General features: G+C 45.3%; 1 protein-coding gene and 1 long non-coding RNA gene across 2 annotated transcripts in view; one reads left to right on the forward strand and one right to left on the reverse strand.

Annotated features, from left to right (window-relative positions):
* Positions 1-20,405, forward strand: part of LOC119405304 (plastin-2) — a 62,023-nt gene extending 41,618 nt beyond the window's left edge. The window contains exons 2-5 of the mRNA XM_037672129.2: positions 7,524-7,748; positions 8,362-9,639; positions 12,209-12,349; positions 17,078-20,405. Coding sequence (XP_037528057.1) covers positions 7,524-7,748; positions 8,362-9,639; positions 12,209-12,349; positions 17,078-17,293 — 1,860 coding nt within the window. The 3' untranslated portion in view covers positions 17,294-20,405. The remainder of the gene's footprint in view (positions 1-7,523; positions 7,749-8,361; positions 9,640-12,208; positions 12,350-17,077) is intronic.
* LOC125759843 (uncharacterized) lies at positions 4,255-5,075 on the reverse strand. Its single transcript, XR_007417547.1, has 2 exons — positions 4,839-5,075; positions 4,255-4,337 (listed from the first exon to the last, which is right to left on the reverse strand). It is a non-coding gene; the product is annotated as an uncharacterized LOC125759843 (long non-coding RNA).
* Positions 20,406-22,802: the final 2,397 nt, after the last annotated feature.

Genomic DNA, 22,802 nt, shown 5'->3' on the forward strand with positions numbered 1-22,802 from the left:
TGCGGTTTTATTTATGTTTCCGTCAAAAAGACCGAGGTGGTCTAAATTAACCCATACTATCTAATCGGCCAAGGTATGTTCAAGCGCGGACTGTTCATAAGGCCGTTGAATCAAGCTAAATAATTAATGGATCAATGACCGTGTAATAGCTCCTTATTTTTGTCAATTTGATGCTCCGTTTGAGAGGGGATGACTTCTCTAAATTGCGCCTTGAGAAACACTGACGCCGGAAAAGCTGAAAAAACTTGGAAGACGCTTGAGCTTCGCTTCCAAGAGCAGAACGCGATAGCGTAATCGGCCCCCGTGCGCATCGCCTTCTCAGTTGCTAGCCTGGCTTCGGTTCTCGGTGCATGCCTCTACCGTGGCGCAAGGAAACGAACATCTGTGCGTGTAACATTGGCCGCTTCAAACTATCCTAGAATGCCTACTGCAAGTACAGTTGCGAAGTGCATAATTCTTCCTTTTGCGAATCAGCGAAGAGCCGACCGACTACGCGTCCGCAAGGCAACAGGCGAAGTTACACAGCTGCGCCCTTTGTTGATGCCTTTGCTGATGATGATAAATTATGTCTGAGCGCTTTGTAATGGGTGGGCCTTTTGAAACACCCGTTCGTTGCGCAATTCATGACTCCTGGCGCGATTCTACGCTTCTGCCATGCAATATTACCGTATTTACTCGAATCTAGGCCGGCACCGATTCTAAGCCGACCCCAGAAATTTGCAAGGCCACAAAAAAAAAGAAAAAAAACTTAATCATTGTACTCGAATCTAAGCAGACCCCCCCCCCCCCCCCACACACACACACAGAGACTTTCGCACATCGTTTTTTCGAAAAAAACATAGGCTTAGATTCGAATAAATACGGTACATGCGTTAAGAACACTCCTCCCACTACATGACATTCCTATAGTGTTTTTTTTTTTTCCGAAGCAGTTTTAAGCAATGACGCAGCTCTGTGGTGGAACACCTGCTTGTCACGCAACAAGGCCTGGGTTCGATTGTCACTCGAACAGAAAATCTTCATTATTTATTTTATTTGCATGTTTCGTGATATTTTGCTAATGGACAACGCTGATTTTTCGCTCACAACCAGCGACACCGACGCCGACACCGGAATTTCTGCAAAACGAGCTCTTTAACGCTATCGCGTTCAAATCCTTGGTACACGGGGTGTCGCTGGTCAGTCCAATGTTTTGACAAGTGAGATCTTGTCTTTATTCAAGGTAGCATCAAGGCTCTGCCTCGAAGAAAAGGCCACTCGTCGAAACGTTGGATCAAGCACCCGTGTGCAAGCAATTTTCATCTCATGCTTCCGTCTTCCCTCGAACCACTGATACCGGAACTAACTTGTCCCCGTTGGTGCACTCGAGTGTGAGGCTATAGTGAGGCATTAGGCATTCCAAACACCGGGAGTATGCGCTGCTGTTATCAGGGACGCGTAAGATGGGTAGCTTTATTTGAGGCTGCAGACAACGTCGTTTTATTAAGGCCTTGTTCTTATACTTATCGCTAGGCCTGTGACAAAGAAATCTGCGCATGAGCCGAGGTACCGTACCGCCGTCGTTCGCTGTCCTTCAGCGCGTTTAAGAAGACTTGTGATGGCCGCGCCGTCACTTTAGATTGATACCGTACATCCCGTGGTGTAATCTCCACGGTAGTCGTTATTTATTAATAGCCTCAACTTTTACGTTGTGTGAAAGATCCTGAAGGGCGGATTATATGCAGTGTTTATTTCTCGAAAATTGTTTTTGATAGTTACAGATGTAGCGGTACTGTCAAAGCGAAGGAAAAGTAAATTCACAGTTGTTAAATAAAACGAGTCGTAAGCGCATCTACAAATCCGAGCCGAAAAAAGGAAACGAAATACGCCGTTTGTTATTGTGAAATAAATGTTTACGTGGTGGCAGCATTGTTGGCCGATGTTCGGCCTTCACTGTCCACACTGAGCACGAACTGTAAATCGAAAAATACGGCATTCAGCCTGGATGAGTGTCGTCTACAAGTCCGCCGGCGGAGGCTCTTCTTACCGTGGCCTCGGATGTGGTTGACGCCGCCAAGGCCGTGTCGGCAATCTTGGAGGCCACGTAATACGCGGGATGTGCGCAGCGAAGACGGCTGTTTGTGACAGTTGAAAACTCAATAAGATGTCCTTTGTGGATATTTGCAAATGAATATTCGCGTTAAGACCCTTCTTTCGGTGTGCTGCCGCGTCCTCCTGCTGATCGCGAGGTTGCGTGTTCGATTCCCTGAAGCCGGTAGCCCCGAAAAGAGAGCGGACGCACAAACTCACGTCGGCTGTTTTTCGTGTAACCCGGAGCGTCACACACGCGTTAAAATGAAAGGCTAAATGAGGCTAGACTGACAAAATATTCTTTCGGAACTATACTGTCGTTAGTTTGGCCATCATAACTTCATTGGAAGAAAAAGTGAAGGCGAAAGTTGCATTTTTAAAGTTGGCGCCGAAACTGAAGGGTATTCTTGTCCTTTTGACGTCATGAATTTCTGTTTTGAGTAATTTGGCCACAATAGCATAACGAAATTTTCTTGAAGCTTGCCTTCTTAAAACACAGTGTAATTCATTTTTGCCGACAAAACGCAATGTGGGCTCCAGCAGACGCTGCTAAAATCTGTGACGTCACGGCACGTTGGTGCGGAAACCTCAAGGCGACATCGCCACCTGTAGTTTCTTTTTGCGCGTTTTGTGGCTTACATTACGCCTTCTCATCGTAAGAGTGGTGCTTTCGGTGTTGCGAAAGGGTAACTTACTAATACGAGAGAAAAGGTCGTTATTTTCTCATTAGTGTCCCTTTAAAACACGCTCGTTAGCTTCAAATACGCGTTCCTAATCAGCCAGAAGCTTGTCTGCCTTTTGCTCGGCCTCCTTTTCTTTTTTTTTTCAGCGGAGCAGTCGTGCTTTTTGTTATGCCGTTACGCGTTCGCAAAAACTGTGATAATCGTCTACCTTTGTAGCGCGTGCAGCGCAATAAGAACTCGGCCGACGCGCGCTCTCTTCGTCCTCTTCTTCATCTTCTGCTTCGCTCCTCGAACATGTGTGCCCGCCGCGCGTTCTCCCGCTGCGCCGATTTGTCCGGCTTTGGATGCAGTGATTTGAATGGGCGAGAAAAGAAGCACAGAGAGAGAAAGATAGAGGAAGCTAACAATAGAGAGAGAGAGAGAGAGAGAAGGAAGTGAAAAAAGATAGAAGACCGAGAAAGAGAAATAGAGAAAGAAAGAAACCGAGAGAAACAGAGGCAGTAGAGAGGTACAAAAACAGAGAAAGCGAAAGAGAAACAACGAAGGCCGCCCAGCTCTCTTGAACTTTCAGGCTCGGCACCACGAGTGCGAAGCCGCCTGAACTTTTTGTATTTAGTAGCCATTTGTAGTTTTTGTTATATGTAAAGTGATATATATGTGTTTGCTTATAAGCAATACGAGGCTATTAAGGATGCGTCGTATTGCGTTATTTCACGCAAGCCGTCGTGGTAGCTTAGTACACAGAGTTACTGAGCACCTGCTGGTTGTGGGTTTGCGTCCTGTCCCGAGTTGCCGTCTTCAGAAGGTTGCGGAATGCATTAAGACGTTCTTGTGCCTGTGGATTAATCTTTGGCTTACCGTAATTAATCTTGGGTAATCGCAATTAATCTACTGGTTCCCTACGACGACGAGCATAGAGCCAATCGTCCTTTTCCTTTTCTCGTCGCGAAACTTGGTGACATCATTAATTCGCCAAAATTTCTGGTTTCTTTTTATTTGGAGTTACTCTTTCCGCTGTGAACATTATCGTAGCACATTAGCTCATATCTCTTCTAGCCTGTCATCCCCTTCATGTAGCCCTGTCGGCGATAGCCATAAGACTTTTATATCCCACGTGAAAAAGTTTTTACTTCCAGCTGGATTATGGAACCGGAAATTTTGCCCAGCTGGACCTTTTTCTAGCTGGGAAAGGAGCTGGTAAAAAATCCAGCTGGATTACATTTCCAGTTCCATAATCTAGCTGGAAAGCAGAAAGGCTGCAGCTGGGAAAAAAATCTAGCTGGAAAAATTTCCAGTTCCATAATCTAGCTGGAAATGGAAATATTTCCAGCAAATATTTCCCAGCAGGAAATGGCAAAATTTCCAGTTGCAATTCTTCATTCCCAGCTAGAAATGGAAGAATTTCCAGATTTCACCTCGCTGCTACATCGCATGCGTCTTAGCATGGTTCCTACAGGACCTGTTCATCCAGTGAACTGCACACAGTCAAAGAACATGGTGGTGAAATTTAACAGCATTTATTTAAACGCTTGTAGCAAGTGTTGGAACATATCTCGAGATGTGGAATGAGTCCTTGTACACCACCTGAAAAGAATATTTATACATAGTGAGGGAACATCAAAACCACAATGACCCATAAAACGCAATTCTAACAAAAGTATAGTTTTACCAAATCACATGAACAGCATCAATACCGCTTTCAAAAACAGTACCACAATACAAAGTCAATGCAGTGCAAAGCAAAGGTGAGCAAGATCTGATAAGCACTGCGGTTTATACTGTAGGTGCTATGTAACGATTATTTATATCGACCTTCAACTACTCCGAATAGACGTCCAATGAATTCACTCGAACATATGTAATTATTGGCGTTTGTTGCACAGACGCATGCGCACCATTCGGTACAAGCATTGCACGGCACAGGGCCATTGGAGACAAAGGCTGCTTACGCAAACCGGCCTGTAGTGTACTTCGCGCATATATAAACATTACACACAGCCAGGTAACATGACACTGTGATAACGAAGCCCACAAACATTCGGGATAAATGTTCACTTACACTTGAAATATATAAGTGCAACTTACCTCCAAATGGAACAATCAGAGCTGAGAAAATCGCTGTCCCTTGATCAACGCTGGTGTATCCAAGACATCGCACACAGTACGGCAATAAAAACCGCTCGAACATGCTGGTCATCACTCGTAACACTTTCCAGAGATAAACCTGACCAAAAATAACGATTCCATGTAACTGTCACACAGATAATCATCAAGGAAACACCCTAGACTAGCGAACACCGAGCACACACACGTACAGATATCACCACGACTGGCCGCCATGTGCTGTTCGAAACTGTGGCTGACTGCGGCGACAGACTAATTCATGCGGTCTATTGGACCGTTGTCTTTAACGGTATTAACCTTAAAAAAGGAATACAATTTTTGTATACCGTATACAGAGTAGGTTATTATTTAGCATTAACGTCATAAGTCACCGAGAAATGATACGAGAATAGAGCTACTGAGATGCCAACAAACATCGCGGCAGTGCGGCGTTTTTCATGGCCGCGCCGTCGGACAGAGCAAGTTAGCAAAGTTCACTGCTATTCGATCGTGACAGTCCATGGCGAATGTTGAAAATAAGGCTCCTTTTCACAAGGAAGTAACTAATATTGTTCAAACACTAGCTATTGGCGCAACGGCTCAATGAGCAACTGAACAAGCACGGCGCACGACTACTGAAAAGGTCAAATAAAAGTTTATTTTTTAATTATTTTGCAACCCAGCCGTACGGGGCGCGGTAGATCACGGTTGCAAAATGAGTCAGTGGGAGAGGGGGGGGGGGTTATACGCAATATGCAGCGTGTGAATACGCAATATGCCTTTTATTTCTACGTGGCAATGTTTCAATAAGTTGTTTAGCCTGCAGCCACATTGAACCTCTTCATCGCGATGTTTGCTTTTCAAATATGCAAGCCTGGAAAAATCGTGCTCGCATAAGTCGCAGAAAACTGCAACAGAAACTTTACAGCCACCTCATGAGGAAGAAACATAAGTCAGCTACGACGCAATGCAAACATGTTATGCGGTCAAGCATACCAAAAACCAGAAGGGGCCGCTGTCACGGGACATAGCGTGCCCTCAAAAAACTTTTTTTTTTTTTTGCAAGCTTGGGTTTTGCAGACCCCCCATAATGACCTCGCGGACCCCCATTTGAGAAACACTGTTCTAAGTCATGTCTAAGTGCACGGTCTGCATTATACATTTAATCTACTGTCACTTGTATGAAGATCAATCTTTGGGCGGCTGGAATTCCTTTTGTCAACTATACCACTTCCTCGCTCAAACAGGAAAACTGCATGCTGAGCAAATTATTTCCCAACTGAAGCCGGAAAAATTTCCAGCTTGAAATATAACTTCCCAACTGGAACTGGAAACTTCAAGCTGGAAATGGCTTTCCAGTCGGGAATTATTTCCATATCCATGCTGGAAATACCATTTCCAGCCTGGAATGGGTTTCATTCCCTGCTGGAAATACCATTTCCAGCTGGGAATGGAAAATTCCCAGCCTGAAGAGCCGTTTCCAGCTGAAAACCAGGCTGGAAACCCGATGTCCAGCTGGGAATTCACATCCTATTTTCATGTGGGATAGCTTCATTTTTCTCCCGCTCCGGCCACAGAACGCATTTCCCACCATATCAGTGCTATCACTTGTCGTGAGTCGTATATTAATACAAATGTATGTTGCTGCTCATTTTTCTACTGCCAACGTTTGCGTGAACATATTACATTTGATCGTGTTTTCATTTTCTTGAGTCTTTGCCCATTTCGAGTGCGTTTCTTTTCGGCTGCGAGATCTTAGCCGGGATATTGAAACAATCACATATCATTTTCCATTCGTGTCACGCGCTATACGCGGAGTTCGATGACCCTTCCGACGTGTGGGGGACGTAGCGTTCGGGCGTTGAGACGAAGGAAGAGCGAGTGTCTTGCACTCCACCGTGGTGTGAAACGTCACCGTGAGGCACCACAACCCGGGCAGGAGTCTGGGTAGTGTGTGTGTGGTTTGGATGTGTAGCAAGTAAAGACTAGTGAAGGAGCTGGTCGGTGGGTGATGGAGAGCCGTAGCCTCCGTTGAAACATCATATATTAGCTAGCGCAAAGGCGGAAACGAAGATTGCCTGTTACGTGGCTGTGAAAGTCGTAATTTTGTACCATATTTCCTAGAACCATTGAACAGAGGCGTCAACTACGGATGTGCAATGGCACGCCCTCCTTGAAAACTCAACCCCCCCCCCCCCCACGGCACCGCCCACACTTCGTGTATCCACAGCCGCTAAGCAGCCGCTAAGTATCCAAACTTAGCGGCTGCATTTTTTACACATGTAATGCTGGAATGAATCTTGCACAAAATCCCAAATTTTGATCACAACAATGACTGAGCTATCTTGTGTATATCACCCTCTCAATCCTGTGGTCATTATTGTTACCTTTCATTCGGCGGGATCTTTTCCACCGCCGCCCCCGCACAAAAGAAGAGATTGATTACTACAGCTTTTCTGAGAAAAAGAAAAAGAAGTGGTTGCACCTTTCTGTGTTCTCCCGTACATTGCAATTGCACACGGACCTTATAAAATTTTGTGCGGCACCGAGTATTATAGAAACCTACGTTATTTTTCTGCTATCTTGTGGTTGCATGCCATGTAATTGGGCATTTGAAAAAAGTGTTGAATTACGAATTAAATGTGTTGTCTTTCAATTCTCTTATAGCTGAGCAAGGGCTTCGTGGAACTTTCGAGCCTGCGCGATGCCCTGGCCACAGTGGGCTTCAAGCTCCCCCAGTGGAAAGTCCGTCAGATGATCGAGGACATGGAGAGGCGCCGAGGCGCCCTGGCCGAACCCGGCCGCCTGTCCATCGCCGAGTTCGAGCAGATCTACGCCGAGCTGCGAGGCCAGGAAGTTTCGGCGGGCTTCAAGGCAATGCTGTCCAAAAAGGTACGCAATCTATATGTATATGCTTAAAGGGACACTAAAGGCAAATATTTTGTCGCTGTGGATTGTCTCAGTAGCGTTTCACAAACCTTGTAAGGCTTGTTTCGTGCCAAGGAAATTCTTAGTTTTAAAGAAGATCACGTTTTAGTGCTGCACATATCGTTAGCGCAGTTCAAACAGCCCGCCTCCGAGAGTGGCCTTGTGACGTAGTGTTCGCTATGCCTACACGACAACGGGCGCACCAGAGCACATGCCGGCAAAAACGCAACTGGCGTCGTTCTCAAGGGTAGGTCAAGGTCTTTTTCCCATGAATGAAACTGAAACGCTGAAGTTGCATTTTAATCCGTCTTGTAGTGCACTGCAATGTTATTTTCTATCTTTAGTTGAGTGCTAGTGACTAAATGTGCGCAGTAAGTTCTGCATCATCGGGCTTGCGTTCCAGAATGTCCCACTTCGGAAATCGTTACCTACACTTGCCTTAATTTCTCGATTACTAAAGTGCTTATGTGCATAAAACATTGACGTTTTAGATGTTCTCAAGCACTGAGCTTTCACTGTTACATAAGATATTATCTATGAAACGTTCTTAAAAGCCGTATTCATTCCTCTATTCCAGGACAATGTACAGACACTGGGAGGCATGTCCGAGGCCTCCAGCGAAGGCACCACACATTCCGTTCGACACGAGGAACGAGCAGCCTTCTCCGACTGGATCAACCGGAACCTCAGCTCTGACCCTGACTTGGCGCACCTGCTCCCCATTCCGATGCCCGGCGAGGCACTGTACGACCGCGTTAAGGACGGCATCCTTCTCTGCAAGATGATCAACCACTCCTGCCCGGAGACGATCGACGAGCGGGCGATCAACAAGAAGGGCCTCACCGTCTACACGAAGCACGAGAACCTGACGCTCGCCCTGAGCTCGGCGCAGTCCATCGGTTGCAGCATAGTCAACATTGACGCGCACGACCTGGCACGAGGCAAGCCTCACCTCGTGCTGGGCCTGCTCTGGCAGATCATCAAGATCGGCCTCTTCAACCAGATCACGCTGCAGCACTGCCCGGGTCTCGTGCAGCTCGTTCAGCCGGGAGAGGACATGGCGCACTTGCTCCACCTCGCGCCCGAGGCCATTCTGCTACGCTGGTGCAACTACCACCTCGAGCGGGCCGGCAGCAACCGCCGCCTGACCAACTTCACCTCGGACGTGCGCGACTCCGAGATCTACACCATCCTCCTGCGCCAGATCGCTCCGGTCGGGTCGGGCGTCACTACCGAGGCGATGCGCGAGCACGACCTCCTGCAGCGAGCCGAGGTCATGCTTCAGCAGGCGGATAAGATCAATTGCCGCTCCTTCTTGAGCCCGCAGGATGTGGTGGACGGCGTGTACAAGCTGAACGTGGCTTTCGTGGCCAACCTATTCAACAACCACCCGGCCCTGGACGTTCCCGAGGACGGCAACGCCTTGGAAGGTCTCGAGGGACTTGAGGAGACCCGCGAAGAGAAAACGTACCGCAACTGGATCAACTCCATGGGCGTGAACCCCTACGTGAACTGGCTTTACAGTGATCTGGCCGACGGGCTTGTTATCTTCCAGCTGTTCGATGTGATCCGGCCCGGATTGGTGAACTGGACGCGTGTGCACCGCAGTTTCAGCCGGCTCAAGGGTTTCATGGAGCGGCTGGAGAACTGCAACTACGCTGTCGAGCTGGGCCGAAAGCAGGGTTTCTCGCTGGTCGGTGTTGCCGGCCAGGATCTCTTCGAGGGCAATGCGACGCTCACGCTGGCGCTCGTCTGGCAGCTCATGCGGGCCTACACCCTTTCGGTGCTCACGCAACTGGCCGACACTGGCCACCCCATCGTGGAGCAGGAGATCGTGCAGTGGACAAATGGAAAGGTCGGTCAGCGCTCCTGATTGGTGGGGCGCTCCGCAGATCATTCGTTTGCACATGAATGAAGGAAGGGAATTTGGAGGGCTCCTTTCTTTCTTTTTGAGACAGTGCCCTATACCTTTCCTGGCTCCATTATCTGCTGATTTTCGTTCGTAGATTAAGTCATAAGAGCAGTACTGTAAGGTTAAAGCCTTTTTTTCCCTACTTCCATGAGTTTTGGTGTTGGGGTTCTCAATGCTGGCGTCGAAGCTTCGTGGGTAGTCGCGGAGCGAGAGCCTTAGCGTCGCGTGGGTGAGGAGAAAAAGGTCAATTTCGCCGCAAGGACGAAGTAATGAATGTGAAAGCTAAATATTGGAATGTTATACGAAGTAAGGCCAGCAGCTAAGTCCATTAGTATCAGATCTAGCGTAACTCTACAAAAGTTCGGCATAAGGGAATACGGCCGCTTCCGGGATCGAAACGGTTTTCGTGCTTTCTGTCGCTTCAACGCGAAGGGGGTGAGAGCACAGTAAGTACAAAGGTATGAGCCGCGTCCGCCGCGGTGGAGCACTCGTTATGGTGCTGGGCTGCTGACCCGAAGGTCACGAGTTCGATCCCGGCCGCAGCGGTCACATTTCGGTGGTGGCGAAATGCTAGAGGCCCGTGTACTGTGCGATATCAATGCACGTTAAAAAATACCAGATGGTCAAAATTTTCGGAGCCGTCCACTACGGCGTCTAAAAATAATATCATGTTTTTGGTCCATAAAATCTCAGATATTAAGGGTATGAGCAGTCTTCCGATCGCAGTTGAGATAGCGCGCATGCGCGACCGCGCCTTTTTGATCAAAGTTCGAGGTTGGTGCCCGAGCGAGGTAGCCCCCCCCCCCCCCACCATCACCCCTTCATGCTCCTTCGCCCGACGAAGCCCGTCCGTGTGTTTCATCTCTGCTTGAGCCGCGCCTGTCAGTCCTTCGCAAGCTTTCGCACGCACATAGAACGTATGACGCGCGGGCCTATGTTATCGATTTGGACTTTATACGCACACGACGACAAAAACGTGCCTCGTGTGTTCATAAAATTACTAGCGCAATAAAAAAGATTTTAATGCGAGACACTTTGCGCGCAGTATACTTCACTGAACAGTGCAGAAAAGAGGGGATGAACGAGCATAGAGAACGGCGCAAAGTGCTGGCTGACATAACAATCCTTATTTGACCAAAACGCACCCAAATATCATTAAATGATAGCGACAGCAAAATCCAGTCTGGTGGTACGTTCACCAGACTCAATTTTGATTATTGAAGCTATGAATTCTTTTTTAAATTAATCTTCAAAAAAGATCAAGTGCTTGGCTTGAGAATTTCGTTTTAAAGATTAATTCGAAATACAAAAATTTCATGCAGATAATTTCAAGGTGTTTCAAACGACTGGGTATTAAGGTTATCAACCACAATTTCATGAAAATTATTGATTTGCTACCTATAGCTCTTAGTGCTTGTATACTGAGGGGGTGAATGCATTTTGTTTGTTTTAATAACTATAGCCCTTGAGCGTGTTGGCCATCACGAAGACAAATTTTGTGTGTTCCACAGCACTCAATATGAAACATATTGAGTTGTCCATTTATAATGCTACTTTTATTCTCTTGTCAAGTGAGTGATATTTTCCATCCTACACTACTGCAATAAGCTGTTTCAAATCTTTGTTTCAAATGGTGCTGAGCTAGAATTGTCCATCCTAGTACTGGAGTGCATTTGTGGCACAATTTTTGCTGTCAATAAGTGCTCCAGCACTACTTGAAATCAAGTTGTGGCCTTTTAACTCGAAAGTGTTTCTTGGCTAGGTTAGCAAGAGCGCAAACCCAGCTGGCATCCGCAAAAAGCATCGTCCGAAAAGCGTGTGACCTTTCCCACCAGAACCTATGCTGGCACCAACAAATACTGCAGCAACCCCTTACAGCCGCATCTTTTGAGTAGGTGTGAAAGCATGCACCCAGCTGCCTTCGCCACAGCAACACTTTGCATGCGTTCTACTATGCCACAGCAACTACCCACATCCATTGTGTAGGAGAGGATAATCTCCACATCAGGCTTTGCAGCACTACTCTTTAACAACCTAGCCAAACAAACACTTTTGTGTTTGCATCTCACAAGAATGTGCTTAGGGATCCTCTGCAACATTTTTTTTACTTACATGGGGCTGATGATGATGATGATGATGCAAACTTTATTGGGGTCCAGAGAAGATGCAGGGGAGACCACGCGCCACCCGGCTAGTCCCACGTAGGGACCGCCAGCTCCATTTTTCTTGTGGCCACATAATGTTGCAATGGCTATTGCCCTGTCCTTGTTTTACCATTTGTAATGACCAACATCTACTCGGTTATGAATATTCATACTGTTCTCTGCAAGGTGAAATTACGTACGAGCCGTATATACATATATTTTAAGATTCAGAATACCGCAGCTCCCTTCACACCAGCACTCTTTCATAAGCATAGCATGGAGATATGTTCACAAATTGAGTGCATTCCGGAACCTCTCTTGCTGTATTCTGGAACATCCGGTGACGCTGTTTTTATCTCCTAATGCAGCTGAAGTCTGCTGGAAAGACTTCTCAAATCCGGAACTTCCAAGACCCATGCATTTGTGATGCACGCCCCATTATTGACCTGGTCGATGCCATCAACCCTGGATGCATCAACTATGCTCAAGTCCTGAATGCGACTAATCAGGTTTGTGATATCAACTTTTTCTGCTAGCATAAACTACTCGGATAATCACGGAACTACTCGGGTAACTACTCAGGTTGTGCAGCGTGGAAATGTCTTATTGTAAAGCTCAAAGCGCAACAGTGATATACAGTGAGGACGGAAAGAAATGCAAACATATCAGCATGTACCTTTTCTGCTGTTTCGTATTTCTTTTCCAAGTGGTTGTAGCCTGGATGGTAATAAAAAGCTACTAGAGTCATCCATGATGCAATCAAGAACCATTCTAGCATCTTTTTATTACCACCAAGGTCAGAGCGTGATGAAAAACAGTGCCCTGCACTGTTGACGTTTCTTTCCATCGCCCCTGTACGTGTGAACTGACTGATCACGAAGCTGAGACACCATTCCATGTCACTGGAGCACGTCTTCAGGTTTTTAATAAGTCACCTAGAAATTGACTTCATATTGTGGCCTAAAATTGTTATTTCAAAATAATTGGAAATGTTTTGACTGTGTAAACTCTTCCTTGGCAGTGATGCTTCTTGTAGCTTTCCACATATGGGTGCTAGTTGGCTGCATTATGGGGTGTGTAATGCCCCAAGGTGACTCAGGTGACTGTAACTTCAATTACGTAACACCATATGTGGAAGTAGGAGTGAAGTGTTAGCTATACCAACACTGCTGCTTTCTAGGCTCATCATTTTGTGATTGAGCTACGAGATATTGATTTTATTTTTTACACATTGGTGAACTAAACTCAATCAGTGAATCGACGTGCCATTGGCATAAAGATATATTTGTTCACCATGAGCATGATTGCGCTGTTTTACGGAACACTGAAAATGCACTCTGTTTAAAAAGAAATTGAGCTTTTGCTATTTTAAGCACATTTTAAGCACTGTCCCTTCACAAGTAGTTCCCTCCACTGGCAATACACCATTCACATTGTAGTTTCTATTTTTGGAAAGCATCCTGGGATGCATTTTTGCCAACGGCACACAGATCTCTTGTCACATTGTCCTGAATCTCCTCGGTGGTTTTGAAATGCCATCCTTTCAATGTGATGTTAGATTTAGGGAACAGGAAAATGTTCGCTGGGACTGGGTGTGGGGAATGCAGTGAATGGAGCACAATGGGAGTGTATTGTTTTGCTAGGAAGCTCCAGACAAAAAACGACAAGCAAGCTGATGCATTGACATCACGCAATGGGCATGTCTCGTATTCCCTCAATTCAGGCCTTTTACTGGGCACAGGATTCCTCAAACACGATATGATTCCCTGGTGTGTTCCCAGGTTGATCATCTGACTACATGGGGCAAATTCATGATGGGTGAAGAGAAACACAGCCATCACCTTAATTTTTGAGCACAGACTTTTTTGAGCACTTTCATTGTCACTTTGGCACTAACCCAACAAACAGCCTGTCCGCGTGCTCATTTCAGTGGCTGAAGCTCGCCAATTAATGGTCTAGGGCGAGCTGCAGCGCACTCTTCGCAAGTTTCCACGTAATTTTAAGAGTTTGATATGTTTTCGTAAACACCTCCTATGTTTGTTTGCCTAAATATACTGTTACAAAATTAGCATTCGAAAAAAGTGCAAAATAATTATGCTGTGCTATATGCTGCACAGGTTATATATTCAACGCGGGATCACACAACTGGAAATGCAGCAATCGCAGCAATAGGGTAGTACATGAGAAGGTTGAGCTGTACTGCTGAATTCTCCAGAAGCAAGAAATATTCAGGAAACAAAACATTGCTTGCCCAGGGGTCCCAGTAATGTCGCAGTGCTGGTGTCGTGCCAGCACACCCTTTGCTACGTGTGCTTTGCCCTGGAAATGGCAAAGCATTTGCGGTGTGTTTTCTGCGAGGACTCGTAGGTCATGAGTAGGGATGTGCAAATAGTAAATTTTAGGTTCAAAGCGAACAGTTATTTGGTCGAATAATTTCGAATCGAATCGTTCGAATAGAATATATAATATATTTTAAAGAAAAAAGCATATTTGTCATGACTCAATTAACATGCACAATATTTTTCTGAATTGAAACAAGGTATGTGCGAATTTCATTAATTTTAGTTCGAAGTGGAAAACACTTTGAATAGTAACAGGATTTGAATTTGAGTTGGCTGCAAGAGACAACCGGTAAAATACGTTTTTTTAACATTTACTACACTTAGAGCATATGAGCCCGTATAACAAGTCTTTAAACTTTAGAAAAAGGATTAATCTATGCGAGCGTAATATGTTCAATTTAACTTGAAGTGGGGCTTCGACGCATAACGAATTTTTTCTGGATAGGTGTTTTCACGGCATAGCACTCCTACGCTGCAGCGAAACCACCTATGCAGGGGGTTATGTGCGGTATATGTGCGCCTATCCGTTCATTCTGAATTACTGGAAATTTCAAATAACTTATATTTGTGTAGGCAAATTCGAATACCGCAATATTCATTCGAATATTCGAAGTGCTCGAATATTCGCACATGCCTAGTTCAGAGCCATTCGGTCATGTTTCAATGACAGGTGCGTAGTGTAGAATCACTGCTGATAACTCAGTTGAAGGGCAGCATGGCATGTAATTATGGCAATATTCAGTAACAGCTTCAGCCTACTTCTGTGTCGTGACATTACCGAAGTAAGTCGGGAAGAGTTGACAAAGTCTGCAATAATGTCGCTATTCTGGCGCATCATTTACATGCAGGATCCTGGAAGGAAGCTTGAGAAAACAGTGGGGACTTCACAGCATGTGATGCAAAATGGCGGGCGCGACACTAAGACACGAGAAGACAGCAGAGTCATTAAGAGAACAGGGGTAGGGGCAGGGTTCTCCCTGAAAATATTTCAGGAGTGGACATTTCGAGAGCGGAGGAGAGGAGGAGGGGAAGGGGGGGATGAACGCAAGCAGCAAGGCAGGGTCTCTGTACCTCTAACATATAATATTGCTTTCTCCCGAGAACCGGAATTGTCACATGTGCATAAGTTCTACCTCGCTCACATTTCTTTACTCAGTTTGCTGACCCGGAGGTCGCAGGATCGAATCCCGGGTGCGGCGGCCACAATTTCGATGAAGGCGGAAATGTTTAAGACCCAGTAACATAGATTTAGGTGCACGTTAAAGAAACCCAGGTGGTTGAAATTTCCGGAGCCCTCCACCATAGGTGGGCAAAAAATGGGGAGCTCACTCAGACTCGCTGATGCAATATATTTTGCCCTTAGAGCTCACTTGGACTCACCAGAAGTTTCTTCAACTGGACTCACTCGGACTCAGACTCACTGAAATTTTTCTCAGCCGGACTCACTCGGACTCAAACTCTCCAAAATATTACTCAGACTCGCGGCTCTATATGAGTCTGAGTAAGTCTGAGTGAGTTGACTCATGAGTCTGTTAGCGTATAATTGGCTTTTTCGACCATGGCGTCAATGCTCTTTAACACCAATACCTCGCATTATTGGTGCTCTACTAGGTGCCTTTTGATCTCGTACCTTCAGTTGAGTTATCAGTGGTTGCAATCCAGCAAGGACATTGTTATTGAAAGAGATGACTCTCACGAGATATCTTTATCAAGAACTTCCTTGAAAGTTTGTGGGTGTGCGGTCAACCTGCCCCCCCCCCCCCCCATCTACATTACTCACGCCTCTGATATTGAGCTGGCGCATGAACGCTAGTGCTTGAAGTATGTGCGAGTCGGCGCGAGTATAAACGTGAGGCGACATAAAGCTGATAGTAGTGCTGAAGTTGTGCAGATAGAACCATAGGTCAGCAAAAAAGTGTGGAGCTCACTCACTCACTCAAGAAATATATTTTCCGCTTATGGCTCACCTGGACTCACTCCCCCACATTTTCCTGTACTGGACTCACTCGTACTCAGACTCACTAAAATGTTTCTCAACCAGACTCACTCGGACTCAAGCTCACCAAAATATTACTCACCCGGACTCACTCAGGCTCACGGCACGATCTGAGCCTGAGTGAGTTGACTCATGAGTGAGTTTGCCGACCTCTGCCCTCCACTACGGTGTCCCTCATAATCATATTGTGGTTTTGAGACGTTAAGCCCCAACAATTATTATATTCTTTACTCAGTTTGTAAAGCCCACCGTTTCTTCTTATCAGTCTATATTTGAGCCAGCTGAGTTACCTTAGGGATAGTTTTCAGGCTGCACCACAATTTCTGTGAAGCTTGACGGACAATACTGATTTCATGAAACTGGGATCTTAAATAATCTGCTTGGTGCATTAATTTTGTGCCACATAAATGTCCTTTTTTTTCCCGTATTTGAAAGCGTACTTTTTGTGCCTATAAGTGGTGACCTTCTTTTACTCATCTGAAGACGAAAAGCTACAAGGCAACATCTGGCTTTTTGTATATTGTCGATCGCATATTATAAGCTGTGCCTTTTTTCTCATTCTTCAATATCGTCATTTAATGTTACATTTGAAATGGCAAGGAACCTTTCCAAGGATGGTGTACACATAATCTCGTCAAACAGATCTTGAAGGGACCAAGACAGCGTGTGCTACATAATTTGAGCTTCGTTTACTGACAAGGAAGTATAGGGGTGCAGCTGCCAAGTACAAGACCAACCATATTAGCGGCAGTTCCGTTTAAGTAGCACTTCCATTTAAGCAATTTCTCTTTACCGATAGTCTGTTGTAGTTAGAATGATGTCTGCATTTCGCGCTGGACAACTCTCGTTACGTTCACATGCGTGCACAAATGTATAAAAGTGCTTCTTCTCATCCGCAGGAGGAGCGCCTTGCAAACGCCAAGTACGCCATCTCGATGGCCCGCAAACAGGGTGCCCGTATCTATGCACTGCCAGAGGACATCGCCGAAGGAAAGCACAAGATGGTCATGACCGTGTTTGCCTGCCTCATGGCCAGGGACTACGTGCCTGGACAAAAACAGCAACAGCAGCAGCAGCAGCAGCAGCAAGACCAGGATCGGCAACAGAAGCAGTAAAAAGTTGTGCCTGCCAACATGTGCGACGTCACTGTGCTGTGTGCCGACACTTATCATCATACAGGCCTTTTGTGGCCTTTGTTTCCCACATGAGACTGTCTTAAGCCACACTGTCATCATTGCATGATCTTCCGACTCAGCATGTCGACTTCAAAAGGCAAAGCGTAGCAGCGATGTAGAGAGAGGCTCGACATATTTACCATAGGCGCCAGGTGATGCTGGCCTAGCCTTTCAACTTCGTAGTGTGAGCCGCACACCATCAGTGGCTGAGGAGGCAACATTTTGCTAAAGTTTACCATATCTAAACACACCAAACAGCTATCAAAGGGAGGCATTTCTACGGGCATATAAGAAATGTCACGTGACAAAATGTGAGAAGTCTTCGGATACCTCTTTTAACACTTAAGAATCCTTATCTTCATTTTAGTCAATTTTCTTGTATTTGGTGTTACAGAACTAGTACCCAAAATGTTCGGGAAGCCACCTTGTGAAACGATAAGGGCTTACGTTACATTGAGCTGAGGTGTACAGTGCTGCAGCGAAATCACCGTAAATAAACCGCTTTAAATTAGGTTCATCTCACAAAAATAAGAGCAGAAGTCAGTGCTGAAATCAAAAACAAAAGTTGTTCTCTTATTGAAAACAAGACGCCAACCTGTGATGGAAGGTTAGTACTGCAGTCTTCACGCGTGCACAGCAGTAATGGACTTTCAAGTGTAGTTGTCCCTTAACAATACTTACGCTTCAGCCGTCGCTTAAACAGTCTAATAATCTTAAAGCTCAGTAGACGTTGTTGTGCATTAGACTTCGCTTTTTTGTGATTAAGACAGTTTTATTGCTGTTGCCCTTTACTACAGGATGTGGGGAACTTCAGTGCCAATAGCACAGATATTACTCTCCAGAATCACATAACATTGCTGAAATGTGTTGTATTCACTATATTTTTCCATACCAACTGACAAGTGATTTTGCATTCCCTTATGACTTCGTGTATGCAATGCAAAGACATTTGATTGACTACGAGAGGATTGTTGGCTTTTATGACCAGGAGTGCCTGATGATCGTGCACTTTAACCTGAATTTTCTTCGCAGCACTCTGTAGAAATGGGCGTATAAGATAGACAAGAAGTGCTTTCACTTGCTAAGGTGCTTCAGTGGTACGAAGTGCATTCGAGGCTAGGAAGTGGCAATTAGCCGAAAATATTGTTCTAAAAGTGAGAAAAATGAGCTAGAGAACAGGGTCTTGCAATCACGATGCCCTATTCTATTTGTCACTCTATAAAGGCATATGTGTATAATGTACATAATCTTCCTTTGTTCTAATCTGCCGTGTAATATTGTGTTTGTAACATTTCCATGACCTCATTGTGTTACCATGTCTTGTTTTGATTTTGCATGGAATAAGATTGATGTATTATTTACACCGCTGTTGACTCCAAGTGTAATTTTTGTTGCACTTTATATGAGTGCACTGCGCTGTTATGACTTATTAGCCCTCATTGAATCATGGGCTTCCTGGCAGCCGCAACATCGATGGCTTTGCATTTCCTGAATGTGGCTCTTAATGACTGATAGTTCGCGCAAGTATAACTTGTTTTGGCGTTTCTGCAAGCTGTGGAGGCTCTTGACTTTGATCCTTATTCGTACCGTTTGGTGACATGCTGTGGGTTTTCTTTCGCAGGGGATCAGATCCTTCTTTGACATTCCATGAGCTGTGTGTGGGCCGGGACCATGCATAGCCCATGCATTTGATGCGAGCTGTTTCGCTGCAGCTTTTTTTTCTTTCAGTTGGCAAATATGCAAACTTGCATGCATATATGAAAGATAAGTCTTTTGCATGTATTGTATGCAGGGTCCACAATCAAGCAAGGCTAACCTTTGATGACATGGCTGACCTATACACTGGCTACATGCCAGGGGCGTTCTGTATGCTTGGTAAAATAAATGGTGCACTTGATTCTATGGTAAAGTAAAACATTCGTATTTGTTTACGAAGTATTCGACTACATTTAAGAGGCCTCTCACTAGGCTTGGGCATTTTGCAGAGTAGCCTGGCGCACTTACTACACACAGAATGTGTATTTCCGAAGTATGTAAATGCAGCACAGCTCGAAAAGAGCTGAGATTGCTGTGAAGGCCGTCCAGCCACCTTTTAATGCTGAATCGCGGTCATTGTCTTAAACTTTTCTATGTAAGACTCAGTGACGACGATAGCGCTTGTTATGGTACATGGCTGTGATAAATAGTCCAATGTAGCGCAGAAAATCTGTACACTTAGGTGTCTTGTGCACAAAAACCAAAATTTAAAAAATTCTCGCGCAACTCGTGTCACAGTAACTGCCTACATTAACGTGTTTAATAAGTTGAAAAATGTTTAGCTTGCGAAGTGCATTCAAAGTAAATAGTGTCAGTGCTAACTCTAATGCTGTGGTTCTAGCAGCATGGCAAATCTGCATTTCAATTTATCCCAATCTCCCCAATCATCGATCCTAAACAAGATTAAAGCGCAGAAGACAAAGGCTTGAAGCGTCGAAACCTTTGCTCCAGCAACATTCCTTGTATAATGACTTCTGGTCATTTTAATTATGAACGGAGTTGAAAAATTATTGTGGTGAAATGCTTCCTAGATTTCTTTCAGGTTCGTTCAGAGTGTTTGTTCAAATTTCTTCGGATTGTTTAAAAATGTAGTATTTTGAAAAAGCTGCACAGTAGGAAACTTTCGTTTGCTCAGGCCTTTCATTGACATTTTTAGCAGTGTTATTCATGGTAGTCTGTACTCATGGGCAACTTTCTCAAAGCAAACTAGTTATTCTTGCGCGCCTAGGACATGCCTTTTCTGTTGATAGCAAGCCGCGTGTAGTTGCTGCAAGCTGTTGAAAATGAGCTCTGAACTACATGCGGGATGATGACCTTTCGTGCAGCGTGACAGTATGCTTTTCCTAGTCTGTATGTGCCTCCTAAATTGGGCCTCTTGGCAAGCTATGTGAAAAGGGCATGACTTCTACTATTCTCTGGCTGGCCATTGTCCATTCAAAGCTACTCTTTCGTCCAAATGAAATGCTGTATGTGCCTTGTTTTCTCAGTGCTAGAATAAAGTCTACAACTTTCCTTATGTACTGTGCTGTGCGAGTCAATGTGTTTTTTTAATTGTATTTCATAATATCTGGGGTTTAACGTCCCATAACCACGATATGATTGAGGGACGCCGTAGTGGAGGGCTCCGGAAATTTCCTCCACCTGTGGTTCTTTAACGTGCACCTAAGTCTAAGTACACAGGCCTCAAACATTTTCGCCTCCATCGAAACTGCAGCCGCCGCGGCCGGGATTCGATACCGCGACCTTCGGGTCAGCAGTCGAGCGCCATAACCACTAGACCACCGTGGCGGGGCTAATTGTATTTCAACGCCGTAATTTTAACATGCCTTAACGATCCGTAATGCTACGTTTTGCAGTCCTACCATTCTGTTGTCATTACATTATATGGCAGCACACTGCGGTTGTTTGTGTTGGTGAAGAGCAGGAGAATAAAATAAGGGTCAACCTTCCTGTGTGATGGCGAAGAATGGCAGATAATTTATTTATGCCACCTGTGCCAATTCTTTATATGCAACACTATTAATTCAGCCTCATTTAGTTCGAATTTGTCTGATTGTGGCCGAAGGTCCCATCTAGCAGTCGTACGTTCCTCTGCATCCAATGGTTATTTCGATCCTACAATTAGGTCTTGCCGGTGAAGTCAAAGGAGGAGGATTTTGTGGGGTGTAGGCGGATGTAGCCTTGCGAGATATGCAAGGTAATTGCCCCGCTCGAATTCCTCCTTCCATGTTATTTTGTAAACATCATCCTCTTTGAAAAGCGAAGTGCGGGCAGGCTGCCAAAAAGGCGCGCGCAGCGTCACGCAACAATGAACATGCCGGTGGATGGATGAAAAAACAAGTCTGATCATCCGTCATAGGAATCGGTATAACGCGAATCTGAAACGTGTCTACGCAGAAGTAGTTGATCGTTTATTGTGCGTTGATATCGGCGAGAGCTTGTACAATGTCTATTGGCGTTTGGCAGCTATAGCACCGTTTGACGTGGATGCGCCCACGTTGACGCCTAGTGGAATATCTCAATCTCGACGACTAACGCCCATGATCATGATTTAACCGTTGTGGTAGCTGAAGTCGTTAACGTGTATCTGGGCACAGCATATCGTGAATCCCGCGCAGTGATGGCATAAACAAGCACATAATGAACACTGGTACTTGATATGCACTCCTTCAAAGCGTCTCCAACTGGGGAGAGCAACGGCAAGGTGTGCGCTCCCCAGTACACTCTAAGAAAAAAAAAAGAGTATGCGCGACTCTTTTCGGAGAGTTCTGACTTGCCACGTATAGGACTCTCTTTAAATAGTCACAGTGACTCTTGGTGGGTCAGGATCGGCTCGCTCTAGGAGAGTCCCCTGACCCTCTAGGAAGAGTGGAAAGACTCTCATCCGAAGGATCATGTTACCACTTATAGGGAGTCAGACGACTCTTGCCGGTAACACTTCTACGGGGGTCAAGTGACCCACATCGAAGCGTCAAGCGATTCCACGAGTATTTTAAGCTACTCATTGGACCCTCGCTCTACTTTTGCGCGACTACTGTTGAAAATAGCGGAGTATTCATTTTAAGCAAGTCCAATAATCTTGCCGTTCTGCGCAGCGACTGCAAAAAAAGAATAGTTCAGTTTTAGCATTATTTTAATAAAGCTCGTCAAAACAACACATATTTTCCAGCCAATTTATATAGAAAGCGCATAAAGATGGTCTTTGATTTCCAATTAAGAAGTTTGGGTATTCCTCATTTACATGCTTCTATGAGTATAGCCAACTAAAATGTGTGAATGGTGTGGATAGTGCCATTTAGTGCAAAATAAACTGCAGAAATAGGCATCATGTTTCAATCTTTATTCCTTATGATTAAGAATAAATCAAAAAGAGGTGACGACTGGAGGCATCAGACTTGTGGCTTGCTGGGTTGTCGCTCCTGTTCAGCGTGAGCACCATGAAACACGGTATCTGAAAAGCAGAACGTGATATTATGATGAGAAAATGAAATTGCAGTAAAGGTTTGCGAAACCTACAAAATAAGTGGTTCACATAGACACAATGAAGGCTCACAACAAAACAACAAATGCAAACACGTATCTTAAGAAACCAAGTTTTTTGCCGCTTTCGTGTAAAACACAACTTGCAAATAGTACCTTTTGTAACACGTCACTTGGCGACAAACTTGCAGCACAAGATGATGTGAGCCTCTTTTAAACAACAAACGAAATTGGTTTAGGCTCCTTTGCGTGGGTGCCACTCACCTCTTTTCCTACGTCGTCTTGTCCAACCAAAAGAAATGTAGGACCGACTGCCTCGTTGACAGCGCGAACGCCGCTGTTGATTTTCCCATCACGAGCGGTGAGGCGCCAGACCAGAGCGGCACCTTCGTTTCCCCGAGTGTGGCTGTCAACTGGAGTGAAGAGGCGGGAG

The sequence above is a fragment of the Rhipicephalus sanguineus genome, chromosome 9, assembly GCF_013339695.2.
Source record: "Rhipicephalus sanguineus isolate Rsan-2018 chromosome 9, BIME_Rsan_1.4, whole genome shotgun sequence".
Classification (NCBI taxonomy): Eukaryota; Metazoa; Arthropoda; class Arachnida; order Ixodida; family Ixodidae; genus Rhipicephalus; species Rhipicephalus sanguineus.